This window comes from Phaenicophaeus curvirostris, chromosome 33 (assembly GCF_032191515.1).
Source record: "Phaenicophaeus curvirostris isolate KB17595 chromosome 33, BPBGC_Pcur_1.0, whole genome shotgun sequence".
In the NCBI taxonomy this organism is placed as follows: Eukaryota; Metazoa; Chordata; class Aves; order Cuculiformes; family Cuculidae; genus Phaenicophaeus; species Phaenicophaeus curvirostris.
This window is the reverse complement of record NC_091424.1, coordinates 1,742,938-1,760,336: the sequence shown is the minus strand read 5'-3', so window position 1 is coordinate 1,760,336 and position 17,399 is coordinate 1,742,938. Positions and strand designations below refer to the sequence as shown.

Sequence of the window (17,399 nt, the reverse complement as noted above, 5' to 3'; positions counted from 1 at the left end):
CCCCCTCCCATTAAACCCTATTGATCCTTAAGCCACGCCCCCTCCCATTAAGCCCCATTGATCCTTAAGCCACACCCCCTCCCATTAAGCCCCATTATCCCTTAAGCCCCGCCCCTCCCATTAAGCCCCATTCATCCCTTAAGCCACGCCCCCTCCCATTAAGCCCCATTCATCCATTAAGCCCCATTCATCCCTTAAGCCCCATTCATCCCTTAAGCCCCATTCATCCCTTAAGCCCCATTCATCCCTTAAGCCCCATTCATCCATTAAGCCCCATTCATCCCTTAAGCCCCGCCCCCTCCCTAGGCTCTCTATGGCCCTAAGCGCTTCCCAGTACATCCCAGTGCCTCCCAGTATGGCCCAGTAACCCCTATAGTCCTCCCAGTCCCCCCCAGTCTCACCGGAGGGGCCGGAGGCGGCGTTCCTGGAGGCCCCAGAGCTGCCCCCCCGCCGTCAGCAGCAGGACGGGGCGTGGGGGGCCCGGGGGGGGCTCGGGGGGGGCCGCGGGGAGCAGGGCCTGGAGCACGGGGCACGGCAGCCGCCCCAGCGCGCCCCCGGGGACCAGCCTGGGGGGGGGGGGGACGACACCTATAGAGGGCTGGGGGACGTATAGAGGGGCTGGGGGACGTATAGAGGGGCTGGGGGCCACTTATGGGGGGCTGGGAACCACACTTATGGGGCTGGGGGACATATAGAGAGGGTGGGAGCCACATATAGGGGGCTGGGAGCCACACTTACAGGGCTGGGGGCCACATAGAGAGGACAGGACCCACATATGGGGGGCTGGGACCCATATAGAGAGGGTGGGCGCCACATATAGGGGACTGGGAGCCACACTTATGGGGCTGGGGGGCATATAGAGGGGCTGGGAGCCACACTTATGGGGCTGGGAGCCATATAGAGAGGCTTGGAGCTACACTTATGGGGCTGGGGGCCATACAGAGAGAGTGGAAGCCACATATAGGGGGCTGGGAGCCATATAGAGAGGGTGGGAGCCACACTTATGGGGCTGGGGGACATATAGAGGGGACAGGACCCACATATGGGGGGCTGGGACCCATATAGAGAGGGTGGGAGCCACATAGAGGGGGCTGGGGGCCATACAGAGAGGGTGGAAGCCACTTATAGGGGGCGGGGGGCCACTTGTAGGGGGTGGGAACCACATATAGGGGGCTGGGGGCCATATAGAGAGGGTGGGAGCCACGTATAGGGGGCTGGGACCCACACTTATGGGGCTAGGGGCCATATAGAGGGGCTGGGGGCCACTTATGGGGGGCTGGGGGGCATATAGAGAGGGTGGGACCCACACTTATGGGGCTGGGGGACATATAGAGGGGGCTGGGAGCCATATAGAGGGGGTGGGATACACAGTTATGGGGCTGGGAACCACGTATAGGGGGCTGGGAGCCACATTTAGGGGGCTGGGGGACATATAGAGGGGGCTGGGAGCCATATAGAGGGGGTGGGATACACAGTTATGGGGCTGGGAACCACGTATAGGGGGCTGGGAGCCACATTTAGGGGGCTGGGGGACATATAGAGGGGGCTGGGAGCCATATAGAGGGGGTGGGATACACAGTTATGGGGCTGGGAACCACGTATAGGGGGCTGGGAGCCACATTTAGGGGGCTGGGGGACATATAGAGGGGGCGGGAGCCACATATAGGGGGCTGGGAGCCATATAGAGAGGGTGGAAGCCACACATAGGGGCTGGGAGCCACATAGAGGGGGCTGGGAGCCACTTATGGAGGGGCTGGGGGGCGTATAGAGAGGGTGGGGTCCACTTATAGGGGGCTGGGAGCCACATATAAGGGGCTGAGAGACGTATAGAGGGGGCCGGGAGACGTATAGAGGTGGTTGGACCCACACTTATGGGGCTGAGGGACATATAGAGAGGGTGGGGGCCACATATAGAGGAGCTGGGAGCCACACTTATGGGGCTGGGGCCCATATAGAAGGGACAGGACCCACATATGGGGGGCTGGGACCCATATAGAGAGGGTGGGAGCCACACTTATGGGGCTGGGGGCCATATAGAGGGGCTGGGACCCACATTATGGGGCTGGGAGCCATATAGAGAAGGTGGGACCCAATTATGGGGGGCTGGGAGCCACTTATGGGGGGCTTGAGGCCATATAGAGGGGCTGGGAGCCACGTATAGGGGGCTGGGAGCCACGTATAGGGGTCAGGACTCACCTGCCCCCCCGCAGCTCCCACAGCTCCAGGCGTCTCCCGGCCGCCACCAGGATCTCGTGGGGAGTCCGGAAGAGCAGAGCCGAGATGGGGGGGGCGGCCACCTGAGCAAGGGGGGGGAGAGACCCCAAAACGCCCTCAAGGACCCCCCCAAATCCCCATTCTCCAAACTTGCCCCTCAAAATCCAACGTTTCCCCTCAAAACCCCAACGTTTCCCCTCAAAATTTCAAATTTCCCCCTCAAAAATCCCCATTTTCTTCACAACTTCTCCTCTCAAAATTATTTCCTCTTTAAACTTCCCATTTTCTTCATTTTCTTCCATATTCCCCATCAAACCTTTCTATTTTCTCCTCAAAACCCTCCATTTTCTCCTCAAAACCCTCCATTTTCTCCTCAAAACCCTCCATTTCCTCCTCAAACCCTTCTAATTTTTCTCAAACCCTTCTAATTTTTCCCTCAAACCCCTCTAATTTTTCCCTCAAACCCCTCTAATTTTTCCTCAAAACTTCTCATTTCTCCTCAAAACCTCAACTTTCTCCTCAAAACCCTCAACTTTCTCCTCAAAACCCTCAACTTTCTCCTCAAAACCCTCAACTTTCTCCTCAAAACCCTCAACTTTCCCCTCAAAACCCTCAACTTTCCCCTCAAAACCCTCTAATTTTCCCTCAAAACCCTCTAATTTTCCCCTCAAAACCTCTAATTTTCCCCTCAAAACCCTCAACTTTCCCCTCAAAACCTCTAATTTTTCCTCAAAACCTCTAATTTTTCCTCAAAACCCTCAACTTTCCCCTCAAAACCCTCAACTTTCCCCTCAAAACCTCTATTTTGTCCTCAAAACCCTCTATTTTGTCCTCAAAACCCTCTATTTTGTCCACAAAACCCTCTATTTTGTCCACAAAACCTCAATTATCCCCTCAAAACCCTCAACGTTCCCCTCAAAACCTCAATTATCCCCTCAAAACCCTCAACGTTCCCCTCAAAACCCTCAACGTTCCCCTCAAAACCCTCTAGTTTTCTATCTCTCCTCAACCCCCTTTAGTTTCTCCTCGAGACCCTCCATTTTCCCTCAGAACCCTCCATTTTCTCCTCAGAACTCCCCATTTCTCCTAAAAACCTCCATTTTTTCCTCAAAACCCTCTACTTTTCCCTCAGAAACCTCTATTCTCCCTCTATTTCTCCCTCAGCAACTCCTGTTTCTCCCTCTATTTCTCAAATCCCCCTATTCCCTCCTCAACCCCCTCTATTTTCCCCTCAGAAACCTCCGTTTTCCCTCATTTTCCCCTCATTTTCCCTCAGAAACCTCCGTTTTCCCTCATTTTCCCCTCATTTTCCCTCAGAAACCTCCGTTTTCCCTCATTTTCCCCACAAACCCCTCATTTTCTCCTCAGAAACTTCCATTTTCCCTCATTTTCCCCTCAACCCCCTCATTTTCTCCTCAGAAACCTCCATTTTCCCTCATTTTCCCCTCATTTTCTCCTCAGAAACCTCCATTTTCCCTCATTTTCCCCTCAAACCCTTCATTTTCTCCTCAGAAACCTCCATTTTCCCTCATTTTCCCCTCAAACCCCTCATTTTCCCCTCAAACCCCTCATTTTCCCCTCAGAAACCTCCATTTTCCCTCATTTTCCCCTCAAACCCCTCATTTTCTCCTCACAAACCTCCATTTTCCCTCATTTTCCCCTCAAACCCCTCATTTTCCCCACAAACCTCCATTTTCCCTCATTTTCCCCTCAAAGCCCTCATTTTTTCCTCACAAACCTCCATTTTTCCCTCATTTTCCCCTTAAACCCCTCATTTTCTCCTCAGAAACCTCCATTTTCCCTCATTTTCCCCTCAAACCCCTCATTTTCTCCTCAGAAACCTCCATTTTCCCTCATTTTCCCCTCAAGCCCCTCATTTTCTCCTCAGAAACCTCCATTTTCCCTCATTTTCCCCTCAAACCCCTCATTTTCCCCTCAGAAACCTCCATTTTCCCTCATTTTCCCCTCAAGCCCCTCATTTTCTCCTCAGAAACCTCCATTTCCCCTCATTTTCCCCTCAAACCCCTCATTTTCTCCTCAGAAACCTCCATTTCCCCTCATTTTCCCCTCAAACCCCTCATTTTCTCCTCAGAAACCTCCATTTTCCCTCATTTTCCCCTCAAACCCCTCATTTTCCCCACAAACCTCCATTTTCCCTCATTTTCCCCTCAAAACCCTCATTTTCTCCTCAGAAACCTCCATTTTCCCCTCAAACCCCTCATTTTCTCCTCAGAAACCTCCATTTCCCCTCATTTTCCCCTCAAACCCCTCATTTTCCCCTCACAACCCTCCGTTTCCCCCTCCGATTTGCCTCAAACCCCCTCGTTTCTCCCCAAAAAGCCCCTTTTCCCGCCAAAACGCCGCCATTTCCCCCTCCCTCCTCCCCCTTTCCCCATCACGTGACCCCGCCCTTTCCCGCCCCCCTCCCCGTCACGTGACCACGCCCTTTCCCGCCCCCCTCCCCATCACGTGACCCCGCCCTTTCCCGCCTCCCCGGCATCACGTGACCCACCTTCGCCTCGGCCTCCAGCCCCGCCCTCCCCCACAAGCTGAGGGCGCCCCCGGCCGCCCCGGAAACCACGTGACCTCCCGCGGGGCTCCACGCCAGTGACGTCACCGGGCCGCGCCGCCACGCGCCCTGGTCCGGGGCGGGGGGGGACTCTGAGGGGAGAGGAAAACGGGGTGGGGGGGAGGTCAGGGACCCCTCCCAGTATATCCCAGTGCCTCCCAGTATGTCCCAGTCCCCTCCCAGTCCATCCGAGCCCCTCCCAGTGCCTCTCCCATCCCCTCCCAGTATATCCCAGTGCCTCCCAGTATGTCCCAGGCCCCTCCCAGGCCCTCCCAGTCCCCCCTAATCCCCTCCCAGTATATCCCAGTATATCCCAGTCCCTCCCAGTCCCCTCCCAGTCAGTCTCACCGGGGGGGGGCAGCTCGATCACCCTCACGGTCCCATCAGCCGCTGCGGCCACCGCCACGAGGGGGGCGTGGCCTGAGCCCGAGGGGGCGTGGCCTGAGGCCCCATTGACTTCAATGGAGGGGGCGTGGCCTCGCTCCCCATAGACTTGAATGGAGGGGGCGTGGCCTCGCTCCCCATAGACTTGAATGGAGGGGGCGTGGCCTCGCTCCCCATAGACTTGAATGGAGGGGGCGTGGCCTCGCTCCCCATAGTCTTCAATGGAGGGGGCGTGGCTTAAAGCCCCATTGACTTCAATGGAGGGGGCGTGGCCTATCGCAGGCCCCGCCCCCACGGCCACGCCCACGGCCTCCGCCCCCCCAAAGCTGCACAGGGCGGTGGGGAGGGGCTCCTGGAAGGGGGTAATTAGCGCTAATTAGCCCTCGTTAGGGGCTCATAGGGAAGAATAGCCCCTCATTGAGGGCGTGTAGTAGCAATTGTAGTGTAATTAGCGCCTTATGAGCGCTAATTAGCACTAATTAGCCACTAATAACCCCTATATAAGAAATGTTAGCAGCAATTATACTATAATTAATGCTAATTAGCACTCATTAGCTACTAATAATGAGAAATAATGACTATATAAGGACTTTTAACAACAATTACGCTATAATTGGTGCCTTATTAGCGCTAATTAACTCTCATTAGTTACTAATAGCACCTATATAAGGACTTGTAGCAGCGATTGTAGTATAATTAGTGCCTTATTAGCGCTAATTAGCACTCATTAGCCACTAATAACCCCCATATAAGGACTTTTAACAACAATTATCCTATAATTGGCGGCTTATTAGCGTTAATTAGCACTCATTAGTCGCTAATAACCCCTATATAACAACTTGTAGTACTAATTCTAGTATAATTAGTGCCTTATTAGCACTAATTAGAACTCATTAGCAACTAATAACTCCTACATAAGGACTTTAAACAACAATTATCCTGTAACTGGTGGCTTATTAGCGCTAATTAACCCTCATTAGCCACTAATAACCCCTATATAAGAACTTTCAGCACCAATTGTAGTATAATTAGTACCTTATAAGCGCTAATTACTACTCATTAGCCACTAATAACCCCCATATAAGGACTTTTAGCATCAATTACAGTATAATTAGCACCTTATTAGCGCTAATTAACACTCATTAGCTGCTAATAATTCCTAAATAAGGACTTTTAGCAACAATTACTCTATAATTAGTGGCTTATTAGTGTTAATTAACACTCCTTAGCCGCTAATAATCCCTCTTTAAGAACTTTGAGCAACAATCACTCAATAATTAGTGCCTCATTAACACTAATTAGCACTCACTAGCAACTGATAATGAAAAATAACCGCATATAAGGTAATTACCTCCTTATATTACCCCTTAATTATCCTTAATTGCCCCTTAGTTACCCTTAATTACCTCCCATCATTACCTCCCACAGCTCCTAATGAACCTTAATTCCTCGAATTGCCCCTTAATTAATTGCCACTTCCCCTAATTACCCCCTAATAGCCCCGATTAGTGTTAATCAAGCCCATTAATGGCCCCATACACCCCTTAATTAGCCTAATTACGACTCTATCACAGTAATTAACCCCCAAGGTCCCCCTAATTACAGCTCCTGTGCCATAATTACCCTTAATTAACCCTTAATGACCCCCCTAATTAACCTTGAGAGGCTCCCACAGGCGGGTACGTTCGTCAGGTCCGACCACGGCCATGAGCGGGTGGCGACGCCCTAAATAATTAACATTAATTAGCGTTAATTAGCACCAATTAACGCTCATTAATGCTAGAAAGCACTAATTAGCATCTACTGCCACTAATTAGCATGCAGACGTGCTAACTTAGCAGCACTACAAGGCATCTATGAGCATTAATTAGCATTGATTAACATTAATTAGCATTGATTAGCATTAATTAGCATCAATTATCAGTACAGCACACTAATTAGCACAAGATGTCTCATATTAGCACCAGTTTCTCTTAATTAGCATGAAAGAAAGCGGGTTAATTAGTTCTAAACACCATTATTTAATGTTAATTAGTGCTCGTTAGCACTGACCCCCAACAATTATCACTAATTAGAGCTCGTAAGAGTCATTTCATGGCTAATGAGCACAAATTAGCATTAGTTTTCCTAATTAGCATGATATATCGCTAATTTAATAGCACTAATTATCATTAATCAGCAAAAATTAGCGTTAATTAGCAATTAACATCAATTAGAAGCACCTCATGACATAAATTGTTGCTAATTAGTGCTAATTTCTTAGCAGTGATTGGCTTCAATTAGCATCTACCAGCACTAATCATTATTAATTAGCACTATTCAACATTAAATACACTAATTAACATTGATTAATGATAATTAATAAGGTGTAGAAGGTGTTTTCAAAGCAATTTGTGTTAATTTAATATTAATTATCATTAACTATCAGCTCCATAGCAATAATTCAGTGTTAATTAGCGTCACTCAACACTAATTAGCCTTAATTAAGGCTAATTAGCCTTAATTAGTGCTCATCCATTAGTGATAATTAGCATTCGAGAGCCAATTAGCCTTAATTATCGCTAATTATTGTTACTTTAGTATTCCAATAACGATAATTAGTGGGAATAGGCAGTAATTAGCGGTAATTAGCGGTAATTAGTGATAATCGATTAGGTGTAATGAGCGTTTCAGAGCCAAATAGAGTCAATTAAAGCTTATTTTATTGTTAATTAGTGCTAATTAGCTTCAATTCGCACTAATTAGCTCCTCTTAGTGATAATTCCTTAGGTCTAATTACCATTTCAGAACCAATTGCTGTTATTTTAGCGCTAATTATCACTAATTAGTGCTCCTTCAGCATTAATTACCGCTATTTATTGCTCTCCAGCAATAATTAGCGCTAATTAGTAAAAATTCATTCAGTTTTAAGAGCATTTTGGAGCCTATGAGAGTTAATCTAAGCTTAATTATCACTAATTAGAGCTCCTTTAGCATTATTTCAGTGCTTATTTGCGCTAATTAGTGTCAATTTCCACTAATTAGTGTGAATTTGCGCTAATTAACATTGATTAGCGATAATTCATTAGGTCTCATTAGCATTTTGGAGCCCATTAGGGTCAATTTAAGCTTAATTATCACTAATTAGAGCTCCTTTAGCATTATTTGAGTGCTTATTTGTGCTAATTAGCGCCAATTTCCACTAATTAGTGTGAATTTGCACTAATTAACGTTAATTAGCGATAATTCGTTAGGCCTCATAAGCGTTTTAGAGCTTATTAGGGTTAATTTAAGCTTAATTATCACTAATTAGAGCTCCTTTAACATTACTTTAGTGCTTATTTGCGCTAATTAGCGTCAATTTCCACTAATTAGTGTAAATTTGCGCTAATTAATGTTAATTAGCGATAACTCGTTAGGTCTCATAAGCGTTTTAGAGCCTATTAGGGTCAATTTAACGTTAATTATTACTAATAAGCGCAAATTTAGGACCATTTAGCGTTGATTTGCGCTAATTAGCGCCGATTTCTCCTAATTAGCGTTAATTAGTGACCGTTTCTTGGGTCCAATTAGCGATTTAGGTCGACTTATCGCGTAATTAACGCTAATTAACGCGTTTTCGCGCGACTTTAAGCTCTAATTAAGCGTCAGCGAGTGCTAACGAGCAGCAATTAGCGCTAATTAGTGCTAATTAGCGCTAATTAGTGTCTCACCGGGAGGGGCGATGGCGCCGCCGGCCGCTCCCCGGCCCCCCACGTGACTCACAAGCTCCGCCCCCTCCCAGGCGGAAACGGAGCCGTCACGTGACACCGACAGCACCCACCGCGCCTGCCGGAAGTGACGTCAGAAACCCGCTTCCGGGACAAGCCCCGCCCCCCACGACGCCATTTTCCCTCCAGAATCCAACATGGCCGCCCCCTCGGCCCCCAAATTCCCCTTTTTCCCCCTCGAAATCCAGAAATTTCCCCTCCAAATTCCCAATTTCCCCTCAAAATTCCCAATTTCCCCCTCAAAATTCCCAATTTTCCCCTCAAAATCAGATTTCCCCCCAAAATTTCCAATTTTCCCCTCAAAATTCCCAATTTCCCCTCAAAATTCCCGATTTTCCCCTCAAAATTCCCAATTTCCCCCTGAAAATTCCCCATTTTCTCCCAAAATTCCTATTTTCCCCTCAGAATTCCCAATTTTTGCTGCAAAGTTTCCAATTTCCTCCTCAAAATTCCCAATTTCCCTCAAAAAATCCCAATTTTCCCGTCAAAATTCCTGATTTCCCATCAAAATTCCTAATTTCACAACAAAACTCCCAATTTTCCCCTCAAAATACCCTATTTTCCCCTAAAAATTCCCAATTTTTGCCGCAAAATTTCCAATTTCCTCCTCAAAATTCCCCATTTTCCTCAAAAAATCCAATTTTCCCCTCAAAAATCAAAATTTTCCCCCAAAATTCCCAATTTCCCCTCAAATTTCCTGATTTTCCATCAAAATTCATGATTTCCCCTCAAAATTCCTAATTTCCCCTCAAAATTCTCTATTTTCCCCTGAAAATTCCCCAGTTTCTCCCAAAATTCCTATTTTCCCCTCAAAATTGCCAATTTTTGCCGCAACATTTCCAGTTTCCTCCTAAAAATTCCCAATTTTCCTCAAAAACTCCCATTTTCCCCTCAAAAATCAAAACTTTCCCCCAAAATTTCCAATTCCCCTCAAAATTCCTGATTTCCCATCAGAATTCCTGATTTCCCATCAAAATTCCCAATTTTCCCCTCAAAACTCCCAATTTCCCCTCAAAACTCCCAATTTCCCCTCAAAACTCCCAATTTCCCATCAAAATTCCAAATTTTCCCCTCAAAACTCCTAATTTCCCATCAAAATTCCCAATTTTCCTTGAAAATTCCCGTTTTCCCCTCAAAAATTCCAATTTCCCCTCAAATTTTACAATTTTCCTCAAAAATTCCCGATTTTGCTCCTAAAAAATTCTAATTTTCTCCCAAATCACCAGTTTTCCCAAAGAAATTCCCCATTTTCCCCAAAAATTCCATTTTCCCCCATAATTTTCCAATTTTCCCTTCAAAACTCCCCATTTTTCACTCAAAATTTCCAATATTTAAAAAAAATCCCTCATTTTCCTCTCAAACTTTCCAAATCCCCCCAAAATTTACCATTTTTCCCTAAAAATTTCTCATTTTCCCTCCAAAATTCCCCCTTTTTCCCTAAATTTCCTGTTTTCCCAAACTATTCCCCATTGCCCCCCAAATTCCCAAATTTTTCCTCAAGATCCACTTTTTTCCCCAAAAAAATCCCCTTTTTTTCTCCTCCAAAGCCTCATTTTTTAACCCAAACTTCCCATTTTTCCACCAAATCCCAATTTTCCCCCAGAATTTCCCCATTTCACCCCCAAATTTCCCCATTTTCCCCAAAATTTCCCCTTTTCCTGAAATTTCCCCATTTTCCCCCAAAATTTCCCCATTTTCCCTTGAATTTCCCATTTTTCAATCCAAATTTCCCCTTTTTCAACCTAAATTCCCCCTTTCACCCCAAATTTCCCCTTTCCCCTGCATTTCCCATTTTTCATCCCAAATTTCCAATTTTTCAGCCCAAATTTCCCATTTTTCATCCCAAATTTCCCATTTTTCATCCCAAATTTCCCATTTTTCAATCCAAATTTCACCATTTTCCCCAAATTTCTCATTTTTCAATCTGAATTTCCCCATTTTCAACCCAAATTTCCCCTTCCCCCCAAATTTCCCCTTTTCCCTCCCGAAATTTCCGCTTTTCCCCTAAATTTCCCATTTTCAATCTAAATTTCCCCTTTTACCTCCTAAATTCCCATTTTCTCTCCAAATTTCAGTTTTCAATCCAAATTTCCAATTTTTTTCTCCAAATCTCCCATTTCCAATCCCAAATTTCCCCTTTTTCAATCCAAATTTCCCCCTTTTCCTCCTAAATTCCCGTTTTCTCTCCAAATTTCGCCGTTTTCAATCCAAATTTCCCCTTTTTCAATCCAAATTTCCAATTTTCCCCAACTTCCTCACTTTTCAATCCAAATTTCCCATTTTTCAATCCAAAATTCCCCTTTTTTCCTCCTAAATTCCCATTTTCTCTCCAAATTTCACCATTTTCAATCAAATTTCACCATTTTCAATCCAAATTTCACCATTTTCAATCCAAATTTCAAATTTTTTCTCCAAATTTCCCCATTTTTGCCCCAAATTTCCCCTTTTTCAATCCAAATTTCCCCATTTTTCCTCCTAAATTCCCATTTTCCCTCCAAATTTCGCCGTTTTCAATCCAAATTTCCGATTTTTCCTCCGAATTTCCCGTTTCCGCTCCCAAATTTCCCGTTTCCGCTCCCCAATTCCCGGCTCCCTCCCCACTCACGTCCCCTCCGAGCGCGGCGGCCGCTCCCCCCGGGCTCTCGAGGCGCCGCACTCGCTGCCCCGACTCGGGGTCCCACACGCACACGGCGCCTCCGCTGCCCCCGGACACCTAGGGGACCCACGGCACCTATAGGCGCCTATAGGGACCCACAGAGCCCATAGGGACCCCGAGGGACCCATAGAAACCAATGGGGACCATAGGGATCAATGGGGACCCATAGGGATCAATGGGGACCATAGGAATCAATGGGGACCCATAGGAATCAATGGGGACCCATAGGAATCAATGGGGACCCATAGGAATCAATGGGGACCCATAGGGATCAATGGGGACCCATAGGGATCAATGGGGACTAATAGGGATCAATGGGGACCCAGAACCACCCCATAGAAACCTATAGAACCTATAGAGACCCATAGAGACCCATAGAGACCCCATAGAGACCCCATAGAGACCCCACAGAGACCTATAGAGACCCCATAGAGACCCCATAGAGACCCATAGAGACCCATAGGGACCCCACAGAGACCCCATAGGGACCCCATAGAGACCCCATAGAGACCCCATAGAGACCCCATAGAGACCCCATAGAGACCCCATAGAGACCCATAGAGACCCCATAGAGACCCCTAGAGACCCCATAGAGACCCCATAGAGACCCCACAGAGACCCCACAGAGCCCATAGAGACCCCACAGAGACCCCATAGAGCCCATAGAGACCCCATAGAGCCTATAGAGACCCCATAGAGACCCCATAGAGACCCCATAGAGCCCATAGAGACCCCACAGGGACCCCACAGGGACCCCACAGGGACCCCACAGGGACACATAGAGACCCCATAGAGACACATAGAGCCCCATAGAGACCCCATAGAGAGCCCATAGAGAGCCCACAGAGACCCCATAGAGACCCCATAGAGCCCCATAGAGCCCCATAGAGACCCATAGAGACCCATAGAGCCTATACAGACCCCACAGAGACCTCACAGAGACCCCATAGAGCCTATAGAGACCCCATAGAGATCCCATAGAGCCCCATAGAGACCCCATAGAGCCCCATAGAGACCCCATAGAGACCCCATAGAGACCCCATAGAGACCCCATAGAGACCCCATAGAGACACATAGAGACCCCATAGGGACCCTATAGGGCCCCATAGGTGCCCCGCACTCACCAGCAGGGCCCCGGCCCACCCCACGGCGCTGACGCCCTCGCTATGGGCCTGCGGCCAGCGGCGCCTCAGCCCCACGGCGGCTCCGACGCCCCACACGGCCAGCGCCTGCCCCATAGAGCAAACCCTATAGATCTGGCCCTATAGATGCAGCCCCATAGATGCAGCCCCATAGATCCAGCCCTATAGATCCTGCTCTATAGATCCAGCCCCATAAACCCAGCCCTATAGATCCAGCCCCATAGATTCAGCCCTATAGATCCAGCCCCATAGATTCAGCCCCATAGACCCAGCCCCATAGACCCAGCCCCATAGATCCAGCCCCACAGATCCCACTCAGCCCCACAGATCCCACTCAGCCCTATAGACCCAGCCCCATAGATCCAGATCCAGCCCCATAGATCCAGCTCCATAGATCCCATCCTATAGATCCAGCCCCATAAACCCAGATCCATAGATCCAGCCCCATAGATCCAGCCCCAGCCCTATACATCCAGCCCCATAGATCCAGCCCCATAGATCCAGCCCCATAGATCCAGATCCAGCCCCATAGATACAGCCCCATAGATACAGACCCAGATCCAGCCCTATAGATCCAGCCCCATAGCTCCAGCCCCATAGATCCCACTCAGCCCTATAGATCCAGCCCCACAGATCCAGATCCAGCCCTATAGATCCCACCCTATAGACCCAGGCCCATAGATCCAGCCCCATAGATCCAGCCCTATAGATCCTGCCCCACAGATCCCACTCAGCCCCATAGATCCAGCCCTATAGATCCTGCCCCATAGATCCCACTCAGCCCCATAGATCCCATCCTATAGACCCAGCCCCATAGATCCAGCCCTATAGATCCAGCCCCATAGATCCCGCCCCATAGATCCCGCCCTATATACCCAGCCCCATAGATCCCACTCAGCCCTATATATCCAGCCCCATAGATCCAGCCCTATAGATCCAGCCCCATAGATCCAACTCAGCCCCATAGATCCTACCCTATAGACCCAGCCCCATAGACCCAGCCCTATAGATCCCCCTCAGCCCCATAGCTCCAGCCCCACAGACCCAGCCCCACAGACCCAGCCCCACAGACCCAGCCCCATAGATCCCACCCTATAGATCCAGCCCCATAGATCCCACTCAGCCCCATAGACCCAGCCCCATAGATCCAGCCCCATAGATCCCACTCAGCCCCATAGATCTCACCCTATAGCTACAGCCCCATAGATCCAGCCCCATAGACCCAGCCCCACAGATCCAGCCCCACAGATCCAGCCCCACAGATCCCACTCAGCCCCATAGCTCCAGCCCCATAGATCCATCTCCAGTCCTATAGCTCCAGCCCTATAGATCCAGCCCCATAGACCCAGCCCCATAGATCCCACTCAGGCCCATAGATCCAACCCCATAGATCCCACTCAGCCCCATAGCTCCAGCCCCACAGATCCAGCCCCACAGATCCAGCCCCAGCCCTATAGATCCAGCCCCATAGATCCAGCCCCACAGATCCACCCCCAGCCCCATAGATCCAGCCCCATAGATCCAGCTCCAGCCCTATAGATCCAGCCCCATAGCTCCAGCCCCACAGATCCAGCCCCACAGATCTATCCCCAGCCCCATAAATCCAGCCCTATAGATCCAGCCCCATAGATCCCACTCAGCCCCATAGACCCCACCCTATAGCTCCAGCCCCATAGCTCCAGCCCCATAGATCCCACCCTATAGCTCCAGCCCCATAGTTCCATCCCCAGCCCTATATGTCCCCCCCCATAGGTCCCCGCGTACGCTGTGGTCCCCGGCGGTGCCCAGCGCGGCCCCCGTGGGGCTCAGCCCCACACATTCCGTGGGGCCCAGGTGAGGCCGCAGCCACCTGGGGGGCTGCCCCCCGGCCAGGCCCAGCAGCCCCACCGAGCCGTCCCCTGCAACCAGGATAGACCAGTATAAACCAGTATGGACCAGTATAAACCAGTATATAAACCCCCCAATCCCCTCCAATCCCCTCCCAGTCCCCCTCAATCCCCTCCCAGTCCCTCCCAGTCCCCTCCAATCCCCTCCCAGTCCCCTCCAATCCCCTCCCAGTCCCTCCCAGTCCCCCTCAATCCCCTCCCAGTCCCTCCCAGTCCCTCCCAGTCTCACCAGTCAGCACCACCACGCTCCCCGCCGCCCCCCCGACCCCCCTCACCCCGCCCCGGCCCAGCGGCACCTCGCGGGGCCGGGGGAGAGGGAGAAGAGGGGGACCGGAAGCGGAAGCGGAAGCAGGCCACGCCCACAGGAAGAGCGACTCCGAGGCCCCGCCCCCCGCCAGCGCTTCCGGTCCCGCCCACGCCAGGCTGGTCACGTGGCACGGGGCGGCGGGAAGGGCCTGGGGGGCGGAGCCTGCGAAAGGAAAAGGGGGCGGGGCTTAGCGCCGTGAGGGGAGGCCACGCCCCTTATTGCCTTATATGGGCATCGCCTTATATGGGCATTGGGGAAGGGGGGTGGGGAGAGGGGGGACTGGGGGGGACTGGGAGGGGATTGGGGGGACTGGGAGGGACTGGGAGGGACTGGGAGAGACTGGGGGGTGGGATAAGGGTCCATACTGGTCCGTACTGGTCCATACTGGTGCACTCACCCCAAGGCACCCGGTGCACCCAGACGCCGCCCCCCCCGTGCCCCACGGCCAGGTGGGACCCGGAGGCGTCGAAGGCCGCGCAGAGGGCGGGGCCTAAGGGCGAGGGGGCGTGGCTTGAGGGCCCATTGGCTTCAATGGAGGGGGCGTGGCTTGAGGTCCCATTGACTCCAATGGAGGGGGCGTGGCCTCGCTCCCCATAGACTTGAATGGAGGGGGCGTGGCCTCGCTCCCCATAGACTCCAATGGAGGGGGCGGGGCTTAAGGTGGCTCGCAGCCGGCCCAGCCCCCCCGGCCACAGCAGCACCTGGAAGGGGGGGGGGAGGGGGGGGGTGAGGGGGGGACCTATAGAGCCGTATGGATCCATAGGGACCCCCAACCCCCCCTATACACACTCCAGACCCCCTATCACCGCACCTATATGGCCACCAGACCCCCCTATATGGGCCCCAGAGCCCCCTATATGGACCCCAGGCCCCCATAACCCCCCTATATGGACCCCAGACCCCCCATAACCCCCCTATATGCACCCCAGACCCCCCCGTAACCCCCCTATATGGGCTCCAGATCCCCTTATACGGACCCCAGACCCCCCTTAACACCCCCATAACCCTCCTATATGGACCCCAAACCCCCCATAACCCCCCTATATGGACCCCAGATGCCCCATAAACCCCTTATATGGACCCCAGACCCCTCATAACCCCCCTATATGAACCCCAGACCCCCCGATATGGACCCCAGACCCCTCATAACCCCCCTATATGAACCCCAGACCCCCCGATATGGACCCCAGGCCCCCCATAACCCCCTTATATGGACCCCAGAGCCCCCATAACCCCCCCTGTATGGACCCATAACCCCCCTATATGGACCCCAGACCCCCCATAAACCCCCTATATGGGCTCCAGATCCCCTTATATGGACCCCTGACCCCCCATAACACCCCTATAACCCCCCTATATGGACCCCAGACCCCCCATAAACCCCCTATATGCACCCCAGACCCCCCATAACCCCCCCTGTATGGACCCCAGACCCCCCATAACCCCCCTATATGGACCCCAGACCCCACATAACACCCCCATAACCCCCCTATATGGACCCCAGACCCCACATAAACCCCCTATATGCACCCCAGACCCCCCATAACCCCCCCTGTATGGACCCATAACCCCCCTATATGGACCCCAGACCCCCCATAAACCCCCTATATCGGCTCCAGATCCCCTTATACGGACCCCAGACCCCCCTTAACACCCCCATAACCCTCCCATATGGACCCCAGACCCCCCGATATGGACCCCAGACCCCCCATAGCCCCCCTATATGGACCCCAGACCCCCCATAAGCCCCCTATATCGGCTCCAGATCCCCTTATATGGACCCCAGGCACCTCATAACCACCCCATAACCCCCCTATATGGACCCCAGACCCCCCATAACCCCCCGATATGGACCCCAGGCCCCCAATAACCCCCCCGTATGGACCCATAACCCCCCTATATGGACCCCAGACCCCCCCATAACCCCCCTATATGGACCTCAGACACCCCATAACCCCCCTATATGGGCTCCAGATCCCATTATATGGACCCCAGGCCCCTCATAACCCCCCTTTATGGACCCCAGACCCCCCATAACCCCCTTATATGCACCCCAGACCCCCCACAACCCCCCTATATGGACCCCAGGCCCCTCTATACGGCCCCCCTTCCCCCTCCCCGGTCCCTATAGCCCCTATAGGGCCCCTCACCCTTCCCCCGGGCCCCACTGCGAGCAGCCAGAGCCGGTGCCGGGGGTCCCCGTCGGGGGCGGGGGGCGCGAAGGCCAGAGCCCGGGGCGGGTGGGGGGTCCCGGGGGGGAGGGGGAGGCGGGCGAGGGGGAGGCCGCTAGGCCACGCCCACAGCCTGATGGCCACGCCCCCTCCGGCCCCGGAGGCCACGCCCCCCGCCAGAAGCTCCGCCCCCCCAGCCCCTCCCCCCCCGCCCCAGGCCAGCGACCAGGTGGAGGCGCCCGCCCCGCGCTGCCCCAGCGCCTGGAGGAGAGAGCGGAAAAAACCAGTGTAAACCAGTATAAACCAGTATAAGGGGGGGGG

General features: G+C 51.7%; 1 protein-coding gene across 9 annotated transcripts in view; it reads right to left on the bottom strand.

Annotated features, from left to right (window-relative positions):
* Positions 1-17,399, bottom strand: part of TEP1 (telomerase associated protein 1) — a 63,296-nt gene that overhangs the window by 8,615 nt on the left and 37,282 nt on the right. For 4 of the 9 annotated variants that reach the window (XM_069879129.1, XM_069879131.1, XM_069879130.1 and 1 more), the window contains 12 exons: positions 17,058-17,339; positions 15,305-15,608; positions 14,830-15,069; positions 14,479-14,612; positions 12,697-12,801; positions 11,522-11,629; positions 8,860-8,974; positions 6,825-6,892; positions 5,132-5,519; positions 4,727-4,875; positions 2,197-2,297; positions 402-566 (listed from right to left, as the gene is read on the bottom strand). In XM_069879129.1, coding sequence (XP_069735230.1) covers positions 402-566; positions 2,197-2,297; positions 4,727-4,875; positions 5,132-5,519; positions 6,825-6,892; positions 8,860-8,974; positions 11,522-11,629; positions 12,697-12,801; positions 14,479-14,612; positions 14,830-15,069; positions 15,305-15,608; positions 17,058-17,339 — 2,159 coding nt within the window. Of the gene's footprint in view, positions 1-401; positions 567-2,196; positions 2,298-4,726; positions 4,876-5,131; positions 5,520-6,824; positions 6,893-8,859; positions 8,975-11,521; positions 11,648-12,696; positions 12,802-14,478; positions 14,613-14,829; positions 15,070-15,304; positions 15,609-17,057; positions 17,340-17,399 lie in introns of those variants that run through there. The other 5 variants (XM_069879132.1, XM_069879136.1, XM_069879135.1 and 2 more) reach the window with 5 other exon arrangements.